General features: G+C 34.5%; 1 protein-coding gene across 2 annotated transcripts in view; it reads right to left on the bottom strand.

The window, feature by feature from the left end:
* Positions 1 to 13,170, bottom strand: part of TRPM7 (transient receptor potential cation channel subfamily M member 7) — a 55,359-nt gene that overhangs the window by 13,678 nt on the left and 28,511 nt on the right. Inside the window, exons 9-24 of one of the 2 annotated variants that reach the window (XM_035335556.1) lie at positions 12,422 to 12,545; positions 11,490 to 11,562; positions 11,131 to 11,231; positions 10,303 to 10,437; positions 10,075 to 10,128; positions 9,360 to 9,500; positions 8,693 to 8,827; positions 7,793 to 8,073; positions 7,081 to 7,309; positions 5,766 to 5,921; positions 5,482 to 5,625; positions 4,647 to 4,775; positions 3,441 to 3,725; positions 1,799 to 1,973; positions 1,080 to 1,212; positions 144 to 328 (exon numbers count right to left, since the gene is read on the bottom strand). In XM_035335556.1, the coding sequence (XP_035191447.1) occupies positions 144 to 328; positions 1,080 to 1,212; positions 1,799 to 1,973; positions 3,441 to 3,725; positions 4,647 to 4,775; positions 5,482 to 5,625; positions 5,766 to 5,921; positions 7,081 to 7,309; positions 7,793 to 8,073; positions 8,693 to 8,827; positions 9,360 to 9,500; positions 10,075 to 10,128; positions 10,303 to 10,437; positions 11,131 to 11,231; positions 11,490 to 11,562; positions 12,422 to 12,545 (2,480 nt within the window). The remainder of the gene's footprint in view (positions 1 to 143; positions 329 to 1,079; positions 1,213 to 1,798; positions 1,974 to 3,440; positions 3,726 to 4,646; positions 4,776 to 5,481; positions 5,626 to 5,765; positions 5,922 to 7,080; positions 7,310 to 7,792; positions 8,074 to 8,692; positions 8,828 to 9,359; positions 9,501 to 10,074; positions 10,129 to 10,302; positions 10,438 to 11,130; positions 11,232 to 11,489; positions 11,563 to 12,421; positions 12,546 to 13,170) is intronic. The other variant, XM_035335557.1, reaches the window with a different exon arrangement.

Here is a 13,170-nt window from a genome sequence, read left to right as displayed (position 1 = left end):
AGAAGGGACCCACCAGGATCAACAAGTCCAACTTCAATCTTGTTGAGAACACATATTAAAACCAAGAAGTTTGCACATTCCTGACAGTTTGCTTTAATCATATAAAAAATATATAATTTTTTTTTGATAATAACTGTTCATACTTGGCCCATCTGAAGTCTTGTCTGTCTTTCTTCTTTTACATATACAACAGAACAGGGAAGCCATGTGGCTAAGAATAATAAGTGGTGGAGGCAGGACAGGTTTTTCATGATAGGCCATAATGAAATGATAGCGTTGATACTTCCACACAATGTTTGAAATTGCCTTTACCTGTAAATATACATTGCTGAAAAGAAAGAAAAAAAGAATTAAACACATCAAGTTTTTTGCTGTTGCTGTTGTTTGTGTTTATTATGTGTTTTTAAAAAAAAAAGAAAATCACATACTTGTCTTTTACTGTATAAATAACAGCCTTTTCTTGAATGTTTCCAACTTATACTATAACCTAGAGGTAGAGGATTAAATTATTCTCTCATCTGCTAACATTTCAGTACCTTTCCTCAGACATGAAAGACACTGAGATATTTCAAATTTGTCAAAAAGGTATTTCCAACTAAACACATTTTTTTTTAATTATTACCTTTAAATCAGACCACACTAATTCTCCAGTCTACCATTACCCCATATTAGTGAACTGTTTATTCCCGTATATAAAACACTTGCAGAGAATCCCTTATGGATTTAAGTTACTCTACAATTGAACTCAACTGAAGAGAGCCTTAAATGAATTTAGGAACAGTGAATATACAGATCCAGAAACAACCTTGTTTGTTTTATTATAAAGAAGTTACAAAAGGCATTCAAATTCTCTTTAGAAATCTGGTTCCTTCAGCCTCATGAATGGTGATGTGTCCGGTATGCGTCACAATTTCCCTTCCTTGTCATGGGGTTTGCAGTGAGGAAGACCAGCCTTTGAACCTGAAAATGCTTCCACCAAATAGGATTGCTTTGAACTAGTACCAGTTATTCTTCTCATCTTACTAAGGTGAAATATAAAAACTTGAATAGCAAAAATTAGCAATTGTTCATATACTTACTTGAAAAATGCAATAAGGAGATTAACCATAATTATGTACTGTACAAAGAGGTAGACAGCTTGAAGAAATGGGGTCAACCACGTTCCTGGCCCACAGAGATGAGCAACTTGTGACTCAGAATTATTTGCACATACTGTGTTGGGGGGGGGAGGGGGGGAGGGAGGAAAAAACACAAAAAATGTATAGCAAATTTTAGAACTCAGAGCAGTTATAGACAAGAAAAAAGATCGCTCAAAGAGTGTACAACCACCAAGTAACATGCACTGTTCTGCAACTCAAAATATCGCTGTGCGTTTAGGAATATGGTAGAAAGATACAGGAGACAAGGATTTCAGTTTATACTAAGGTAAAATAATATTACTGGATTAAAATTAATATATATATATATATACTACATCCACAGGAAAAAAAAAAAAAAGGCATGATATCTGTGTGGAAAAAAATCTAAAGTATTGCTAGGAATAGCCTGAAGAAAAAAACAAATTAAGCAGAGTTTTCACTCTAAGCCATTCATTCTTAATAAAGGATAATGGATGGAAGAGTCAAATCAAGAAGTTATATATCTATAAGTCACAAAGAGGAAAAAAAATTAGTGAATGGAATGAATGTCAATAATACTGGGCATTTCATTTCATAAAATGAAAACTTTGTAAGACCTTAAAAGGATCTCATGAGAATAAGCCTTCTCCTTGCTTGTTTCAAAAATTGTAGTGTCTTACCATCAATTTCATAGGCATACACTTCACCAAAAATCATCCAGTATGGATGAAACACAATATCTCTAGCAAGAGTCCAAGACGGTGCCTCATTAGGGTACAATATTGCCTTCCTGGGAACACCAAAGCTGAGCAGTACAAGTGCCATAATCACCACAATGTAAAACATGTTGGCCACCTAAAAACACAAAAAAGTCAGTTAACTCACAAGGTTATAATTATGGTTTCACAACTTCAAATGCTTTTACAGGGACAGCATAAGCTTGATGAATTCTCTATGTTATATCGGCAAAAGAGTCTAGGACCCTTGTACTTCAGTCAGAAAATGTTGTCAAATAACAAACCCGTCAAAAAAATTATATTTTTTCCCCTCTCCTTTCTTACAGAATGTTTGCTGCTCTTGGCCAAAAGGTAGTTTCTCTTTAACTCAAATGCCTATTACATGGAAGAGTAGCAGCTGATAAAGAAAGAGAAACATTCCTTCCCAAATTCACTGAATAGCTGTACAAAGTACAGATGTAGTGTTCCAAAGATTGAGTAGTGTGAAAAAAAAAGAACCTATTCTAATGGCAAGAAGTCAAAGTGAGCAATGTAAGCAACTTGATGCCCTCCTTTTTAAGGAATGACAGGGTTCAACTTTGTAGGAGCAATTTTTTGTTGTTGTTGTTTGGGGGTGCGTGTGTGTGTGTATAACACCCTTTCTCCCTTCATATATGACTCCCAAGGGTTAAAATCCTCAAACACATACACACACACTTCTTTCCTATTCTGACGACTTTTTCATTTAACAATCTCTCAATCTTACTGCAGAATTCTACCTCCACTCTAGTGATGTTACTAGTTACTAGGAAGACCATAAGCCCTAGCATTAGGTTCCCTTTATTATAGCAGAGTTATACATTGATTTTTTGAACAAAATTGGATCTTAAAGATGGTTTTGTAACCACCACTCATCAACTACTTGCTGCAAAATACGCTTTTACATTACAGAACACAACTGCACCGCACGACTAGTTTTGAACACAGTTGGAGTACGCCTCAACACTGCACACCACATAACATGTCAAAAAACATTCTACCAGGCTGAAAGAAAGAAAATTTGAAGGTCACATTGTCATGCAGGAGAAGCTGGAGTGTGCAAGAGCACACACAAAACAGAGCGTATGAGAAGGCAGCCTGTGGGGAGTGTACTCTCAGCACACTATTTTAGGAACAGTTGCAGAAAGCTACCTAGAAACATTTAGCACAGCTCACTATAAGAAACTAATCTTCCTTGTAAAAGTGAAAATCTTGCAGTAGACAGCACAAAGGCAAGAAAACCTCGGGACTATAAGTAAATCTCAAACCCAAAAGGCATTATCATATTCCTTCAAGTCTCACACATTTAACAGAGCACAGAAGGAAGATCTTCCATCTTTTTACAGACGTAACAGAAAAAGCTCCGTAACAAAGAACACCTCTACTCAGTGCTTGTTTTGAAACACATTAAATTTATTCCAGCTAGCTACTTCTGCACAAAGTTGCTGACACACCGCAACAGGATAAGCAACATTTTACTAAATAAAGCTTTGAGAAATTATAAATAGATGCAGCAAAATAAGGGTATTTCAACTGAAATAATTTTTTTTTTTTAAATAGTACTTACCATTTTCCCAATCATCATAACATAAGGGCCAGCCTGCTGGTTTACAGCTAAAAAATCCAGTAATCGCACATACCAAAAAATTATATTGAGACAGTATGTTATTCTTCCAGCAACAAAAACATAATTTTCTCTGTACGTGTTTTCACCAAAATTCCCCTTTGCTCCAAATCTTAATGCAAACCCAATGAAGAAAGTGACAATAGCAACTGTGTCACTGATATTGAAGTAATCACTGAACCACACTTTAATCTTCTGATTAATCTTCCCAGCCTCTGACATAAAAATCTGCAATAACAAAAGTAAAATATTCAGGTCTGCTTATGCTTACTCCACATAAAATAACACTGAAACATATGAATCAGTAAAATTCTTACACTTGCAAAAATAAAATATGTATTTGAATGGGTAACTGTTTTGCACAGAGGAACCCAAAAAACAGTGTTTAACTGTGCCCGCTTCTCAACTATGACAAGTAAATGATATTTCCTTCTTCCTGAAGAAGTTGCGAAGGAATTGTTTTTAGTTTGGTTGCTCTTTTTTCCTCCTTCTTTAGGAAGTTACTATAACAAAAATGAGTCTTCATTTCTGTTTCAGTTGTACCTGCGGTACCCAAGTTAGTGAACTGCATTTTCTCTCCCATTTAAAAATTCTTACAGAACTACTCAAAAAACTCTTGCTGATCAGCAACATTATGGTTGTGGTAGCTATCCCATCTTGATCAAGATTTTTTGGTTTTGTTTCATCTTGGTCCTAGGTGCAGAGTTTGATTGATGCTAACAGATACATATACAGTTAATCCCTCAAAAATGTCAGGCTGTTTATTAGAACCTGATTAGACAGTAAACCACAGATTGAAAAAAAAAAAATCAGAAAATGTTGAAAAAAATACACATACACCAGACCATGATGTCATTGTCAGGTCCTTGAAATTTAGGAGAGAAAAAAATAAAAGCATTTCCTTTTAAATAGACCTCCCCCTCTTTCCCTTTGGAAGCAGAAAAAAAAGAAAACAAGCTAAGTCCAACCAGTGGGCCACGAAACACTAGTATCTAAATTAGCAGTCTATACCAAATAGAAAGGTATTACATATCATGTGCTCCAATTTCTTAGGCTGTCTTGTTTATAAACACAGTTTAAAGCATACTGTTGTAATTTAAAAAACAACAACAACAAAAATAAATACCTCACAGACTGTTAGAGACATACCTCACGGATTTTCTCAATTGCTGATGTGAAAATGTAAGCAATAACAATCCACTCTTGAACAGACGGTAATTCTTCCATTTTTACAAGAACCACGAATGTGTAGAGCATGAGGAATCCTAAGTATGCCAACTAAAAAGAGTAATGAAAGTTTTTTTATATATATATATATACACACACACACACACAGAAGGGTTCCATGTAATACATAATTCTATGTAATTACAGAAGGCTTCCTTATAGATGCCTTTATATATTTTTTTTTCACGTGGTATATGATAAAACCTTCATATAGGATCACAGTACTGTCTTTTATCCCTTTAAGCAGACAGGTTATTATTTATAAAGGGGATACAAATATTTTCTTAGAACACAGATTTTAGAGTTTCTATTGCAATAATTTAAACAAAATTGTGCATGAAGGCTTTTTAACCTAGTAAATGATGATAGAATTCCTGCTGATGGAATTAACTACTGATGAAATTAACTACTAATTAACTTTACTACTAGTTAACTACTGAAAAACTGATGAAATTAATTACTCATATCAGAATAAAGATTTTCACACCAATTAGTCTTAGCCTAAAAAATAGGTATTTTTCAAAACCAACATCATGAACTTTAAAAATAAAAAAAAAGCACTGAGCACTGCATATGCATTTTTTTTCAGAATCAAGTACTTCTCATTTCCAGTTTAGTAGAGCAAGGTTTTTTTGCTTGTTTTTTAAAAAGTGCTTAAGCTTTGATGCAAGTTGCAGAGATGTGTGTTAGAAAAAGAACCCAAAGATCTGCACTGCATTTCCAAATAAAAGAACATACCACACAGAAGAAAACTTACTGTATTGAACCAAAACTTCACAATTGGTGCATGATAAAATGCATAAAACTTCTGTGTAATTGGAAGTCTTTTAGGTTTTGCTGGAGTCTCCATATCATGCTTCTCTGAAGTACTGTCCAAGATCCTTACTTCTTTAAACACCTCCTAAAATGAAAGGACTGTTAACTTTAGTTACAGAAATGCATGTTTTTTGGAGATCCACTTTAGCTCTTGCTTTAATTTAAAAATGTAATTATTCATTTTAAATTAGAAATAGTGGTCTTTAATCGCTGCCCCCCCATTACCATAGGTATTTCATCTGCTGCAGTCTGGAAGTTGTTTTCACTGTCATCCATTGCCATTTGATGCGCATCTTGAGATTGAGGAATATGTGACATTTCAGCCTTGGTCTTATATTCCAACAGAAGTATAGCAGGAGGGAGTAAAATACTCAGTATCACCTGAAAAATTGAAGACTTAGTTCAACTTGTTCACAGCTACATCAAAATATCAGAATATACCAATACAAAAAATATTCCCTGAAAATGTATTACCCATATTTCCCTTGCCTGTTAGTGAGGAAAAAGATGTAGGAAATAATTAGCTATTATTACTTATATACACACTTAGGAGGCTAACACGACAGTATATAGAGCTTTCCTTCACTTAAAAGATATAGGAAAGGGGAAGAACCAACAAATTCCAGAACTAAAAACCACAAGAAAGAATGCACTCCGAGCCTGAAGATACAGAGATATTGCGTTTACACTCTTTTCTTTAATCCATTTCCAGAAACTCTGGAACTGTGTACTTTCAAGGCATGTTTTAAAAGCATATGAGTGGGGCTTTTTTTCAACTCATGGTAGAAAAATGAAAGCTGAAGGGAATAATTAAAAGCTATTTTTTGTCATTAGCTTGTTACAAAGCAAGCAGGAAAATGGTTAATCAGTTATCAAAGAGGATTTTAGTAGGTCACAAGTTAAGCAATGCTTGTAGATATTTTGTAGGGACGTGGTCTTTCACTATATTCCTAGCAGCAGAAAGTTTCTGGTACACCGTTTCAAAGAAATATGCAACTCCCATGTTGGTTCAATTGATTTGTACCAAAGGGCACCATCAGAAAACGTATCCCTGATTTGCCTACCCCTGTTTCATTCTGTGCCCTCCTTTTGCTCAGCTTCTTCCTCCAAAATAGAATATATACAAAGCTTTTCTACATCAAGTCTCATGTACTGCCTGTAAAAAGCCAAAATGCATGAAACTGTATTCTTACGGGTGGGTTTTCTGTCTGATATTTTTTTTTTTAACCACTATATTTTTAGTAGTGGATTAGTATTCACATGATCTCTTTAAGCCTCTGATGAAAGGCTACTTGCCTGTTTTTTGCCTTCTATATTTCTGTACCTTATTTGAAAAGATAATAGAGTGTCAAAAGAAGAGTTAACAATAAATAATTCCAGTTTCGATTGTTATAGGAGACAGTTTTACAGGGTTTATTAACACAAGCTATAGTGATGAAAGCTTTATACTAATATTATTTAAACACATACTTTCCCATCCAATTAAAAATACATTACATTGATCCTTTTTATACCAATAATAAACTGTGACAAAGCTTACTTTGTACCATGAATTCTTCCTCATATTCAGCCTTCCCATCCACATATCTGATAACAACATTTGTGTACAAGTATGAGCTACAAATGGACGAAGCCTTGATGACACTGCTAGCTTCAGACAAGTTGAGTTGCTCCAATTTTTAAGCTCATAAGTTAGTAACTTCATTGCCATAGTTTCATCTTGTCGGAAGGACTGTTCTAACAGTTCAACTGCCAGCTGACCAAACTCACTAGAACAAAGGAAAAAAAAAAGCATCAAAACAAACATAACTTACTATCCATAAACTTTAAGTCAAATTTCTTGTCCAAACAAGTTCCCAGTAACACAACTTGAATGGACTACTGCCTGTCCCTTCTGGTAGATACATTTCTATTATATAGTAATTTGCAAATACAAGATGTGAAACTGTGACTTCTGTTAAAAACATATGCATACTACAAACAGCTATTAAAGCATTACGCAAGAAAGTCAGATGTTTTCAAGTGACACATTCAGTGACATTTTGATTTAACTACAAATCGTGATTCGTAACAGCTCTCAAAGTGAGCAATGTCTAATACACAACTTTTACTAGAGTGCTATCAAATCCTTTCTGTAAAAATGAACTGTCTTTGAGCCTGCTAATGCAATAGTTTTTGCCTGTTGATAATATAGCCTGCTATTTTAATTGGAAATTTCAAGAACAGATCTTAATGAGATAAATGTAATTTACTTGGAATACTCTTTCAGTTCTTCTGAAGTATCATCAACAAGGTCACTTTGCTTTGCTTCATATGCCATTGAACGATACACTTTGCAAGCAACTAAGGCTTTTGCCATGGACTCCTCCCCGTGCTGCCAGAAGAAAAGGGCCATCTTCTGTCTCTTCATTAACACTGCCCAAAGTAACAGCTCGTTGAGAGGATAAGCGAAACGTCTTGTTTCAGGATCATCTATGTCTACTATTTCATCTTTGGTTCTTTTCTTTTTTCCCTCTTCTGCACCAGTATCAATCTTTAAAAATAAAATCAGAAAGTTACATTTTAAATCTCGAAAGTTAATCATTACATAATTTGAAGCAAAATGCTGGGTGATCTAATGTCAAGTGATATGTATTTCTAAAAACAAAAATGAATTTCTGAATATTTCAAAAGCAGATGGAATTTTTGTTCAAAAACTTCAGTTAAGTACAATTCATTTTTAATAACAGAATTAATTACTTTGGTTTACAGATCGAAAGAAACGCAGTAATTAATATACCTACAATAGGATGAAACTCATAGAAACTCCTTAAAGTAACACGGCCAAATCTTCCTTCATCTAAAAAATCATGCAGATTTCTCCCCTCCTCTCCCCTCCCCATTGATAGAACTGTGCCAAAGATAAGTCTTTTACTCGCTAGCAATCAAAAATTATCTGGAAGACTAATGTTGAGATGAGCATTCTTCACAGAATCCCGTAAGTGTGATAGATGGTTTATAAACAAGCACAAAAGGATGAAATCCCAGGTTTACTGAAGGCAGTAAAACGCTGCTACTCACTTCCGCTGCACTTGGACACTTGGATTTAACCAGGTTCTCCACTCTTAACTGCTTAAAATAAAACCCACCACTCTCCCCTCAAACATCTGTACCTTTGGTTTGTATGGCTGCGCTGTTTTGATGAAGTGATTATGTCGCATTTTTTCTCTCTTGTCTGCCCTGTTACCAAAAGACTCATGGCTTTTACACATCTGAGGAGTAGTATTTGAAGGATTTCGCCCAGATCTCTGTAACAAAAATAAAAGAAAGAGGTTTGGCTTGCTGTCTTTACACCCACTTACTAAATACTATATAATCAGCTGTTTACAGCTAGATACTTAGTTAAGCAATTAAACAGTTACTTTGCCACTAAAACAGTGATGAATTTACAATGGTAACAATTAAGAATTTTCACTGATATTTAAGAAGGATTAATTTTTCTTTATTTAAAGTCACAAAATAGTAAAGCAATGACGACCAAGAAGCTACACTACCTACATCCCAAGACCCAGTGAATCTGCATGTTTAATACTCATTCTTCCCCTCTATGAAGAGACAGAATAACAGAAGAAATTTGGATATGCCAGAGTAAGGAATAAAAGAATAATAAAACGTTATGTTTGTAATAAATTTCAAACAGCTACCAGTTGCCCTCCTAGGCTGTAACACTGTCTTTAAAAGAACCAATCCCTTGACAATAAGAACAAAACAATATGGTTTAATTTTATTTTATTTGAGAACATAGAAATCCGCATGTTCCATTATCCAACTGCTACGTACCCGATTGTTCCCACTGAGACTATTGTATATAGCTCTAAAGCGTTTTCTTGTGTAGGTGCATCTATAGGTTCCTCCCATCAAGTATTCAATAACCAGCCCCACATCAATCAGGTTGATTTTATATCCTGGAGGAAGATTTCCCTAAGAATATAAAAGACATTTTCAGTTTTGCAAATTATAATCTTAATTTAAATTTGCTTAGAATGTTTCTACATGTTAGATCACAACTCTAAATAAAAACAAATTAAGCTGTTCATGATTTAAAAGGAACACAATGCATCTACATGGTTGAGTATTCATGAGTTTCAAAAAAAACAGGGTTATAGCTTGTCTTCTATATTATCTCCCCTAGTAGGCTAGATGTTTGTTGGGGTGGGGAGGGGGAAAGAGGGGCATGGGAAGGGGGAGAGGAGGCAGTTGTCATCACATTGTTTTTTGCCTTTGATCATCTTTCAAACTCTCAGAAAGATAAACAGTCAGAACTAATATGAAAAAAGACATCACTTATCAGGTTTAACAAATATCTTTGTGGCAACAAGGTACTATTAAGCACATAACTGCAAATATTGGAAACAACAGAATAACTGCAGATGTAGTTTACTGCTTCAGTAAAACCAAATTAATAAATTCAAGATTAAATTGACAATCAAACATAAAAAATCATAAAAAAAGACTAATGTTGCTACTTTGATAGATTTTTACATTTATAGCATACCTGTTTGACATCCCGAACAAGATGGAAGAGTGTTGGGTTAGTTGGGCCTTGTTTCTTTATAAAAAGAAGGGAGGGAAAAAATCAGAATGAGAAATCAGAGCGCAATGAAAACATGAGAATATTACAGTATAAGCCAAATATTTTCACATGTTGGTGTTAACAAAAAAAAAAAAAAAAAAAAAGGAAAGAAAGAAATAAGGAAAAAAGAGCAAGGAACCATTCACTTACTGTGTTATAAAGTTCTTCCAGCCTAGGAATTGTAAGAAATTTGTGCATGCTTACTCCATTTTCAATTAGAAGTTTCACAAATGCAACTCTATCCATCACAAGGGCGTCTAACATAGCCTGTTCCAGAGAGCCAACCTACAACAAGTAAGTACAGGGTAGAGCCTAGAGAGAACCGGTAAAATGGAGTATCACAGAATTAAGTGTACTTGGTTTATGAATCAACCTCATTCATTCACAGGGCTGGAACGGGGAAACCTCACGTATCTACAAATGCCAAGGCTATCTTTGATTCAGAAAATCCCCTGAGCTTCACACAATTACACGATGAGGGAATATTATAATGACTTAAGCAAGTATTTTCTCTGATCTTACATTCTTCCACAGACATCTCCTACTGACACACTCAGAAGTAGTATTCTGGACTAAATAGACATTTGGTTTAGCATAGTTAAGATGTTTTCATATATTGATATTGGATCAAACACATGAAGACATCAAACATTTTAAATCACAATTTGCCTCAGTAGACAAATGCTCAGAACTGTTATTGCATCTCACTAGCATCAATTCAGCTTTCACTTTTTGCAGTCTCTTCTCCCCTAGTTATTCAGAATGCTTAACATTTCTACTATTGTTGCACCTTTTTCAATTGCACAATAATGAAACAGCTATACAACTACAAAGTATACAAAAATTACTGTCCTAAAAATAAACGTGTCAGTATTCTATAGTCTGTCTCTATAAAAGAGAAAACATTATTTCTTTACAGTAAGTTGAGTTTTTTCTCTTAGAAAATACCATTCTGCTTAATCTATGCCATATACATACCAGCCATTGTTGCCCATAAACAAAAACATGATTTTTGGCAATGTCAACTCTATCCCATGCAAGTGTAAGAACCAGCTGGTCAAATGCAGATGCATTTGTGCCTTAAGAAGCAAAAACAACGAGAAAAAAAATAATTACAATATAAGCAGTTGTTTTTCCTGCAAAATCAAGTAATCCACCTCAACATTGTATGGTATATTTCATCAGTTATAACATAGATTAGGGTAGTGTAAGATGAGAAAATATAGTGGATAAATATTTTCTTCAAACTTAAATATTTCTACAGATTTTTATAAGTAATCCATCATATAATCACTAAACAACAATAGCTGGGGGTTCCAAATGCACTTAAGTCTCACCTTTTAACAATGCTGTAAGTATTGCAACATCAATGTCCTGATGTTCATCTGACCCAATATGAAAAACAGTAATCTGTTCAAAAAAATAAAATAGGGAAAATACGCTTAAAATTTATTTTCAGGCAAAGGTGATTAGCTCCAGACTTTTATGTCAGGAATTGAAATACATTTAAAAGTCACTTTATCTTCTGTGCAATTTAAATCTATACTCTATGTAAACCTACCTTTAGTGTACACTCTGCAGTGTTTCCCTAACTAGGAATCACACAAGACAATCTTTGATGAGAAAAAGGACAGCAGAAACCTGTTACACTCTTCAACCAATCTTAACTTCCTTTCCACTATGATTACTTATCTTTACTGGCTATAAACATCACATAGCATTCTATTTACTCCTCCAGTTCAATCTGTATTACAAGATTAACCTGTCAGCAAGTATTTTTAGCTGAATATGACAATTTTAAATGTTAGAACAGCACAACATGATTTCTAAACAAGACGTCAGTATCTGAATAGAGTCCATATATAAAGCTCTATTAAGTGTTTTTGCTTTAAGCATCCAACGATAAAGGTATTTCATCAATACAGCAATAATTAAAAGACTAAAAAAAAAAAATCCAGAGGCCCTCAAAAATCAAAACAAGAAAGGAAAACAACCCACATATAAAATACGTACACGCTATGAACAAAACAGAATCCTGTCAGCTGAAAGCGAACAGGCTTGGAAACAGCAACAAGCCTGAATTACCAGAAATATCTATAAGAATGTAGTCTCCCTTGGTGATGAGATAAAGTACCCACAAAAACTGTGATTATCTTCTATAATTGGTTAGATGCACTATGTCCAGAAACAATTTTGAATGACACTTGATCATACACAACACAAATGCACATACCCTACATAAAAATTTTCTATAGCAAGATCTACTTACAAGTTCTTTTTTTTTCATGCATTCCAGCAGTGTCTGAAACAGATGAACCGCTTCGCTTTGACCAAAGTTAAATGTCTTTTTGATAGTTGAAATGATTTCAGGCTCAGCACCCTCAGGAACATTCCTGAAATTGAAAATAAACATGAAAACACATTGCTATACATGAATAGTAAGAATGTTATACTTAATAGTTTCAAGCTTCTTACTGTTTCAGTGGCAAAACCTTGGACAACCTTTAGAAAGAAGCATAGGTTGCTTAACCTACAACTTTCTAAGATGACCTCTTAAAAGTAAGTCAATCCCTCTTCCTTACCTTTGCATAGCCACTTCTGAGATAATCTCAACTGAAATATTTTGACACAAAACACTACACACTCACCCCTCTGAATAGGACTGGTCAGCTTGTGATTTTGCTCACTATGGACAAAGCTCTTTGGTTCAGTGCTACATTTGACCCCTATCCTCCTGGTTCTGAGACAGTCCCTGAGACTGAGATCCAAATAATTTAAGGATTAACACAAGTCTCACAATCAACTAGAAGACACTAAGTGTTGTGGAACACAAGCACATCCTTTTTATCAGTTGAGGCTACGCTAAAAGCATATAAATGTTTTCTGCGCTAAACAGAAGTGTGTTAAAAGTTTAGTTTTAAGACTCTGCAGAAGGAACAGTATATGAACTCTTTTTTATCCATTTTCAGAAAAGTTGCTACTAAGCAACAGCTAACTGAATAAAAATATTTCCATTCA

Source organism: Oxyura jamaicensis, chromosome 10 (assembly GCF_011077185.1).
Source record: "Oxyura jamaicensis isolate SHBP4307 breed ruddy duck chromosome 10, BPBGC_Ojam_1.0, whole genome shotgun sequence".
NCBI lineage: Eukaryota > Metazoa > Chordata > Aves > Anseriformes > Anatidae > Oxyura > Oxyura jamaicensis.
This window is presented reverse-complemented; position numbering and strand designations above follow the sequence as displayed.